The following is a 10,056-nucleotide window of genomic DNA, read 5'->3' as shown; positions in this document are numbered from 1 at the left end:
CCCAGTTGGTTGGAGGGCTAGAAGTGAAATTGCATTTGTTTCCTGGGAGTTGCTGTTATTGGGTCTAACTGAAGGGAGGAGGGGCAAGAAAGGGGTGGATAGACTTGTATGAACTCCAAGGAGGAGATGATGTGGAACCAAGAACTCTCAGAGAACTGAACATAGTGTCCATTTAACAAGCCAGAATCTCAGTGACCTTCCTCTTCGGTGACTCTTCCCTGTCTGCCTATTCTTTAACCAAGAGTAATTTCACCCCCAACCCCTCATTTTTCTGAAGTGTTACAGCAAAGATTATATCAAACTTCATTATTTTTACTTTTTGAGTTAGTTGGTATGTTAATTTTTGCCCCCTCTTATTAGGGCTGAAAATTTCTTTGGTATGGAACATATTTTTGTTCCACACAGCATCAAGCATCAAGCACTGAACTATACACACACCAATTTCTCAGCAGTATTTGTTAGGAGTATAACAGTTTGACCACTGTACAGAGCACTTTACTTGAAAATTCATAATGGGAATGTCTGAGAGAATAGTTGTTTAGGGGCATGATTCTTTTCTTGCTCAGAAAGATTCCATTTCTTTCTCTTTATTTCTGTACTCCATCTAAGAGAACCCTTCCATTATGTATATATCTCATGAAATGCATCCTTACTTAACTCCTGGTCTCCTAATCCCTTTGATCCCTTCAATACGCTACTTTTCTAAAAAACCCACTTACAACACATTAGTTCAGTAATCTTGCCCACAGGAGGAAGTCTAATCCCCTGAGTCCAGTAGTCAAGGCTCTACTTGAGCTAAATCTAATATACCTTAAAAGGTTTATGAAGGGCTTCAAAAATTTCATGGAAAAATACAGTGAAAAGATAATGGAATTTTTCCATGAACTTTTTGAAGTCCTCTTGTATATCTCTTTATTTTGTTACCAAAGTTGCTCTAGTGGCAAAATAACAGCATTTCAAATAGCTCATGGAAAAATTCCATTATCTGTGTAGTTCATTCTTCTCTGAATAGCACCTATGCACCTTCAAGTTTTGCTTCTTTCTTTTCTGCCTCTTGAAATTCTTAAAAATCCTATTGTTTCTTTTACACATGCTCTCAACTACTTTAAAGTCTACCAAACCCATTTAGACTCTTCTGAACTTTTCATTATTCACTTTCTTATTCCATTCATCTGATATTAATACACATGGGCTTTAAAAAATATAACTTATATTTGATTTTAAGATGTGCTCACTGTGGGTAGGAATCAACTCCACTGCATTTAACAACAACATGTGTGATATTTGGAGTTCCTAGGTGGTGAAACAGTTCAACACTCAGCTGCTAACTGAAAGTTTGGTAGCTTAAGTCCACCCAGATATGCCTCAAAGGAAAAGCCTGGCACTCTACCTCCCAAAAAATCAGTAATTGAAAATCCTATGGAGTACAATTCTACCCTGACATAGGTGGAGTCACCGTGAGTCAGAACCAACTTGATGGCAACTAGCTTATGTGAACAGGAAAGCAAAGACCCAGAACCAATATGTGTATGCCTAAATAATAAGGTCCTAGTCCTTGGATAATACAAATGGTTTATACTCAACTACTAGCCTGAAGGTTGAGAGTTCAAACACACTTAGCAATGCTGCAGAAGAAAGTCCTGGTGATCTGCTTCTATAAATGCTATAGCTAAGAAACCCCTATGGAGCAGTTCTATTCTGCAATACATGGGGTCTCCATGAATCAAAATTGATTCTATGGCAATGGGTGCATTTCAATTAATAATTGCATTGATGGATTATTTTATAGATTATTAAAAATTAAGTGTATATGTTCATGCATGTGTCTTGAACATAGTGCTGATGCATGATAAAGTGGTTAGAATAAAGGAATTGTAGGGAATTTAGATTGTATTCCAAACTTCTATATCCTCTACCATCCACATTAATAGTGAGGTGATAGAAGTATTCCTGTTATTTCTAGAAAAACAGTGAAGAAAAAAATTAGCAGAAGTTGAGCAGTACAGAAATTCCTAGCATTCTGGAAGCCCATATTTCAAATAGGCAGAATTCACAGCTGCCTAGATTTCATTGCAAGCTACTAGATACCCATTAAAAAAAAAATCAGACCCCCCTCAAACTATAAATATCTAAAACATCACAATGCATTCGAACTGGATTTTTATTCCTAAACTTTAATGGAAATGTTTCTATCTGCAATATTTTGTTTTTAATTAGAAGGAAGAGGTTGAGGAGAAAGGAGGGGGGATACTGGAAAGGAAAGAAAGGACAATGAAACCTAGGAAATGGATAGGAAAAGGTTAATTTCTTTTCCTATCCATTAGGAAATAAAATAAAAGCAGGAGACTAAAGGACCCATTTCTGCTACTTCAACAAGTCCTATGGTAGGGCCATCTATTCGTGCACAGCTTCTGTTCAGATCCTTTTGCTAAGTGCTATCGAGTTGGTTCTGACTCATAGCGACCCTGTATAGCGTTTCTAAGGGAGAAGTTGGTGAGTTTAACTGCTAACTTCGTGGTTAGCCATCTAGAGCTTATCCTATAGTGCCACACCAGGCCTCCAAACTGCTCCCTTAGTGCCATCCAAACTTCCATAAAGACAACAGTGGCAATGAGATTCACATAGAGAAATTGATAATGAGGTGCAGTGCAAAAGGGCCACTTCAGATGGAAGGAGAAACCAGGAGATGGATAAGCCTGAACTACTAACAATGTTGCAAAGTGTCCTTTATTCATGATTGTCATTCCTCTCCATAAACTGTATCAATCTATTAGAACTTGATGTTTACAGAAGACAGAGTGAACAACTAGCACAGGTGTATCTCTTTCTTTGATCTGGCCTTGAAGTAAGTCCAAATCAACAATGGAACATTTGAAGTCTCTCAACTGAGAAGATCAGGACAGCGAGGGCTCTCTGAAACTTGTATTTCTTGTGGCCACGTGGATCACTGAAAGAACCTCTGACTCTCATGCAGAAGGTCTAGTTTAGAATTAGTGACCCCATAACCTATCTTATATTTTCCAATGGTTCTCTATGAAGGGTATCCAAAAAGTTAGTGGAAAAATGGAATTTAAAGATAATGGAAGTTTTCAATGAACTTTTTGAAGCCCCCTAGTATTTCTTATAGTTCTTCAATACTAATCTTTCCCTTCAGCAAGCCCAGTCACTACACTACCTGATGGTGATGGTGTGTCGTGGGGTCGGTTCTGACTCACAGCGACCCTTTATGCTTCTGAGGCTGTAAATCTTTATAGAAGCAGAAAAAGACTCATATTCATTCCACTGAGCAGCTGGTGGATTCAAATTTCTGACATTGCAGTTAGCAGGCTAATGTGTAATCCATTATTTCTTACTACACTGTCTACTCCCTAAGAAATAGAATTGTAAAGTAAACAGACAGGAATGAACCTCAAATATGATCTAGTTCAAGCCCCTGACTTTCCAGATGAAGAAACTGATGATCAGAAAGGAACTGAATTTGATCAAATTCAAAGAATCAGGAGCGTCTCTTTCTCTCACACTCTGACAATAAGGATCTTATGCCTATAGCTGAACTTGGGGCAACAAAGCAAAGAGTTTGGTTGTAAGAACTAAAAGGGGAAAAGAGTTAATCATGTAGACCAAAGCCCTCTCTATTCCCTCTGGGGAATGCCGAGGAAATACTCTGAGTTCTGAGAGTCTCAACCCTCATCCCCAGCCCCTTAGAAATTCTTATTTTTCTCCACAGTCTTTAAGGGAAATAGTTTCTGGTCTGTCAGGTTTCTTCTGATCTCTCTCAAGGCACAGAAGAGCTGTTGAACAGGAACAGGTGTGATTTGATTTATGTATACCATTTTTAGAAAATGCACTAAGAGGTGACCCCGATTATTTCTACCCCTGGAATCAGGGCTGAGATTGCTGTTGTGGTTAAGTGCATTTGAGTTGGTTCCAACTCTTAGAGACCCTATGTAGGGTTTCCAAGGCCATAAATCTTTGCAAGAGCAGAAAGCCTCATCTTTCTTCTGCAACATGGCCCATGGGCTTGAACTATAGACCTTGTGGTTTGAAGTTCAATGCTTATCCTAAGAGCTACTAAGGTACCAGGGCTAGGATTAGGATGAGATAAATGAGACACACATTTCAGGGACATAATTTAAGCCCCCTGGCCCCCCTCCCATAAATTAGCTATCTAGGTAAATAATATTCTAATGCAATTTTTTTTTTTTTTTAATACAAAGAGAGAGAGAGGGAGAGGGAGAAATCCTAAAGAATAAGTATAAAAATCTTAAATGACAGGATTGGACCCAGCCTGTCACTGGTATGATTCTCAACCCTCATCTCATCTTACTCCCAGCCCTGTCAGATCAGGTCTTTATTTAAAAGTTAGATATTTTTTCAATGGAGAATTTTAAATTAATTTTCATTGGTTAAAACATAATTTATCCAGCTTACTAGCATTTTTCTTGGCGTTTCCTTAAATTTTGTACATGAAGTGAGTACCTTGCTCACTTTACCCTGATCCCATTCCTGCCTAAGATTCACTTTTGGCTTTCACCAAATGACCAGGGACAAAGGACCAAATGACAAGGGACAAGAAATTAAAACACATGTCAAGTTCATGGTTTAATTTAGTGAAGATTTTATTATTATTATTATTAAAGCAAAATAAAAAGGATTCCAGCTCAGCCATCCTGAAAGGATAAATGACTGGTGGTTACTCATTTCATGAAAGGTATTACCCCATGTCCACAGTTCAGGTCTGCCTCAAGAAGAACCAGCATCAGTACCAAGGAGAGAGAAGAAGAGAGGATCTCAGACTCAGGTGTGAATCCCAAATTATTCAATAAATCCCTGGAAATTAACTGCCCCAATGTCATCACAAGTGACAAGAATGAAACCCTCCTTGGGAGAAACGTGGTACCTGCAGGCAGGGTATCTGGTGCCTTCAATGAGTTCACAAGCTGTCATTTTGAACTTTATCATGCTCTGGAAGCAGGAAAGGGTAGAATGGTTGTGGCAAGCCATCTTCTTGTCAGAGGTGCACACAGCATTGATTTTTTGAGGTCTCTCATGGATGAAGATGTGCTCCTTTTTGCAGGTGTTTTCAGGCCCCTTGATGACTCTTTGTAAGATCATGTGGTTGCAGTACCTCACAGGAACATCAGTTGGAGGGTAATCCACTTGCAACAGCTCTAAGGTTAGCATCTCTGGTCTTCCACTCATTTCATTTTCCCAGAACAGAAGCAGCAAGAAAATGATCACCATTAGTATTATTAGGGGTGTGAGTCCTTTTGCATCTTTTGCTGTAACTCCTATAGAGTAATGGAAGACGGATGTAACAGAGGGTATTCTGTTTCCTGTCCCATCCTCTGACTTTGTTCTCCTATTTTTGAGATATTTTATTTTATTTTTTTTGCTTTTTAGAATCATGTTGATCCTGTAAGATACAACTGGAGGTATAGTTCCTCTAGAAAGCTACTCCTAAGCATTTCTGCTCTCACTGTGCTATTTAGCTGATTTCTCATTATTCCCACTGTGTTTGTTTTGCCGCCCTAAGCTGCTTGATTATAAGGACCACATCTACAAGATGGCTTCAAAAATTTCATAAAAAAATAAGCTTAAAAGAAAATGACATTTTCCCACAAATATTTTGAAGCCCTCACATATTTCTCCTGAATCCTTCAAAGTGTTTAAAAAGAGCTGGACTTAAAGAAGGTGCTCAAAAATACATATATCTGTTTTATTCTTGTTACTGAATCATTTTCTCTCCCATAATTTTCTCCACCCTAATTCTACTCTTGCTTTTAGTACTCTCTGTGATTCTATCTTTCCCAATTCTTTCTCAGCCTCTCTTTGTGTTGATTCTCTTGGTCTCTCTGCTAGCTGCTCTTACCTGTCCTTTTTACTGTAGCTCTCATAGGTAGCATATCCTTGTGATCATGGATCTGAAAAAGTCCTTTGTGTCTCTCTGTTCCTTGGCAATAACTGGTACAGAGGCAGTTGAGTGTGGGGAGGGCCAAGGTGGAAAGAGCAGAAAGGGAGGGACCTGTAGAAAAATGTGCTCTTGTGTCATTGAGGAGGAATGGAAGTGAAATTCACAGAGTAAGAGTAAGATAAAGAGCTCAGATATCATAGTGGTTACGAATTGGGCTGCTAATCTCATGGTCAACAGTTCAAAACTACCAGTTGTTCTGTGGGAGAAAGATGGGGCTTTCTGCTCCCATAAAGATTTGCAGCCTCAAAAACCCTGTACAGGGTCACTATGAGTTGGAACCAACTCCACAGCACACAACAACAAGAAGAAGAGTAAGATAGGGTAAGGCAGGCCCCGAACATGGTCTCATTTATCAAATGTGGACTTTTAAAAACAACATTCATTGAAGCCCTACTGTGTATCAGCCATACTATTGTCTATTTTCTAAAAAATTTCCAACAGTCTTTACTATAAACCTGTGAAGTAGCAATGGCCTCTATCTCACTGATGAAGAAATGAGTTGCAGAAAGATTAAGGTGAAGGTGGAAGATGACAAAGGTAACAGGTCAACCCTCTAAATACTTAGTACTTAAACTCCAGCTTCAACAAGCTACATTCTCATGTGATGTCTAGGACAGTGCAGAAACAATTGCCTGGTAAAGTCCAGGACTCTTGGAATATTTGGTTTCCAAACTATACCTCCCAATTAATTGAACATTAGAATTTCCTGAGGATCTTTTAAAAATGCCGCCTTCCACCTTGAGACATTCTTCTTGGCTCATACCATGAGAAATACTGCTTCAATTGATAGTGGTTATGACCTGGACTTTGGGATTATTCAAAGTTCCCTTTGTGGTTCTAATAAGCAGTTGAATTTGGGAATCATTACAATCTATGGATAACACTGGGAAGAATGGGTACTCCAGAATACTTAATTGTGCTCATGAGTGATCTGTATCTGTTCAAGCAGAGCGATTTAAAATCAGGAAATGTGTTCGCCAGGGTTATTTCCTTTCACCATACTTACTAAATCTGTATGCTGAACAAATAATCTGAGAAACTGGATTATATGACGAAGAATGTGACATCAGGATGGGAGGAAGACTCAGATGACACTACCTTGCTTGCTGGAAGTGAAGAGGGCTTAAAATATTTACTGATGATCAATGACTACAGTTTTCAGTATGGATTGCACCTCAACATAAAACAAACAAAAATCTTCACCACTGGACCAATAAATAACATCAAGATAAAAGGGGAAAAGATTGAAGTTGTCAAAGACTTCAATTTACTTGGATCCACAATCAACACTCATGGAAGCAGCACTCAAGAAATTAAACAACTCATTGCATTAGGCAAATATGCTGTAGGAGACCTCTTTAAAGTGTTAAAGAACAAAGATGTTGTTTTGAGGACTAAGGTGTGCCTGACCCAAGCCATGGTATTTTTAAATCACTTCATATGCATATGAAAGTTAGGCAATAAATAGGTAAGAATGTAGAAGAATCAATGCATCTGAGTTAACTATTGGAGAAAAAATGTTGAAGGTACCAGGGACTGCCAGAAGAACAAACTGTCTTGGAAGAAATGAAGTCAGAATGCCCGTAGAAGAGAGGATGACAAGACTTCATCTCTCGTACTTTGGACATGTTTGTAAGGATCAGTCCTTGAAGAAAAACATAATGCTTGATGAAGTCAAGGGTAAATGAAAAAGAGGAAGACCCCCTCCCCCAATGAGATGGATTGACACGGTGACAACAACAATGTACTCAAGCATAGCAACAACTGTAAGGATGACCAAGCAGTGTTTCATTCTGTTGTGCATGGGGACTCTATGAGTTGGAACTGACTCAGCAGCACCTAACTGCCTGGTGCACTTGGAAAACATACATAGGGAATTAGTGGATAAGATATTGAGATAATAGATTTTTTTTCCCCATTGCTCTCATCTCCTGGTCTATTGATACTGACTTGGTTCTAACGATATGAGGCTTTTGAGACACTGAATCTTTACAGGAGCAGATAGCCTCATCTTTCTCCCGCACAGCTGCTGATAGGTTTAAACTGTCAAATTTGCAGTTAGCCATCCAGTGTTTATCCTACAATGCCATCAGAGTTCCTTGGTTATTTGATATAGGAATAGAAAAACAGGCTTAATTTTACTATTTCTTACCATGAAAAAATTATCCTTTAAAAAGTGGGCTAAGCAGTCTCCTCTGCATACTTGTTTCTTTCTAATAGGTGAGAAGAAAACCATTTGAGGTTTCATTGAGGATGTAAGAGGGCATCATTCCAGACTATGAAAATGAACAAATGTTGTTGAGTAAACTTATACAGAGTGGCCTCATGTGACAAACTAGAACTACTTCATAAGATTTCCAAGACTGTAAATCTTTTTAGAAGCAGGCCTGGCCTTTCTCCTGTGGAGCAACTGGTGGGGTCAAACTGCTGACCTTTCAGTTAGCAACCTAACACTTAACCCCTTGTGCCATCCCAGGGCTCCTAAATGAGCAGCTAGGTAGTTATTATTATTTACTATCTCAAAGCTTTCTTTCAGGATTCAAACTGTCCTGTTTTGAATATATGTAGCATAATGTCATTCTTCTGGGATCAACTGTCAACACTCACGGAAGCAGCAGTCAAGAGATCAGACGACGTATTGCATTGGGCAAATCTGCTGCACAGGAACTTTTTAAAGTACTGAAGAGCAGAGATGTCAGCTTGAGGACTAAGGTGCACCTGACCCAAGCCATGGTATTTTCAATAACCTCATATGGATGCGAAAGCTGGACAGTGAATAAGGAAGATCGTAGAAGAATTGATGCCTTTGAGTTGTGGTGTTGGAGGAGAATACTGAAAGTGCCATGGACTGCCAAAAGAACCAATAGATCTGTTTTGGAAGAAGTGCAACCAGAGTGCTCCTTGGAGGCCAAGATGGCTAAGCTTCATCTCTCCTACTTTGGACACATTGTCCGGAGAGAACAGTCACTCGAGAAGGATGTCATGCTGGGTAAGGTGGAGGGTCAGAGAAAAAGAGGAAGACCCCCAACGAGATGGATCAGCCAGGTGGCATCATTGATGGCGTCAAGTGTGGCGGCGGTAGTGAGGTTGGCCCAGGATCGGACATTGTTTCGTTCTGCTGTGCATGGGGTCGCTATGAGTTGGTTCCGACTCGATGGCACCTGACAACAACAACAACAACAATGTCACAAAGATGTAAGGGCACAAGTAATTTTTTAAAAACTTTCTTGTGAATTGAGTGAAGATTTATAGAGCAGTTTTACCTTCAGCAAATCATACTTTGATTGTAATCACCTGCAGGTACCATCGGTTAACAGTATTTACCTCCATTTCCTTTGATTCTTGCACTCTTCCCTGTGTCTCCTGCTATCTTCATCTTTCCTCTTCCAGCTTGTCTTGTTGTATATTGCCTGCTCAGTCACACATGTCAACAAGTATCTACCCTTTAGCCCATGAATAATTCCTTCTCCTTACTTTTCCTGCCCTGTAACCATCATGTTATTGTTAAGTGTTGTCGAGTCAGTTCCGACTCATAGCCACCCTGTATAGGGTTTCCAAATAGCGGCTGATGGATTTGAACTGCTAACCTTGTGGTTCACAGTCCAGTGCTTATCCTATGTTACCACATCAGGAATCATCATAGTGTTTCGTTTAGCAAGAAAATCTTATCTTAACTTTTCATAACAGTGACCTTATGTATTATTTGTCCTTTTGTGATCAACTAATTTCACTCAGCAGTGTCTTCTAGATTCTTCCATGTCATGAGGTGTTTTGCAGATTCATCATTATTCTTCAACATGGCATAATATTCCATTGTGTATCTGAACCAAAGTTCGTTCAACTATTCATCTATTTAGCCATTCACCTTATTGTTATTGTGAATGGTGCTGCAGTGAACATGGGTGTGCATATGTCTAGTCATATCACGTCTTTTATTTCTTGAAGATATATACCAAGTAGAGGGATTGCTGGGTCTGTGGTATTTATATTTCCAACTTTTTTGAGAAAGCTCCATACCATTTTCCACAGTGTTTGAAGCATTTTACAGTCCCACCTGCAATGTAGAAGAGTCCCACTCTTTC

The 10,056-nt window shown here is 39.3% G+C and overlaps 1 protein-coding gene across 1 annotated transcript; it reads right to left on the bottom strand.

The window, feature by feature from the left end:
• Positions 1-4,815: 4,815 nt before the first annotated feature.
• On the bottom strand, positions 4,816-5,247 carry RNASE12 (ribonuclease, RNase A family, 12 (non-active)). The gene has a single exon (XM_006835487.1). It carries the CDS (start codon positions 5,242-5,244, stop codon positions 4,816-4,818), a length of 429 nt encoding a protein of 142 aa, XP_006835550.1. The 5' UTR covers positions 5,245-5,247.
• Positions 5,248-10,056: the final 4,809 nt, after the last annotated feature.

The sequence above is a fragment of the Chrysochloris asiatica genome, unplaced genomic scaffold, assembly GCF_000296735.1.
Source record: "Chrysochloris asiatica unplaced genomic scaffold, ChrAsi1.0 scaffold00017, whole genome shotgun sequence".
Classification (NCBI taxonomy): Eukaryota; Metazoa; Chordata; class Mammalia; order Afrosoricida; family Chrysochloridae; genus Chrysochloris; species Chrysochloris asiatica.
This window is presented reverse-complemented; position numbering and strand designations above follow the sequence as displayed.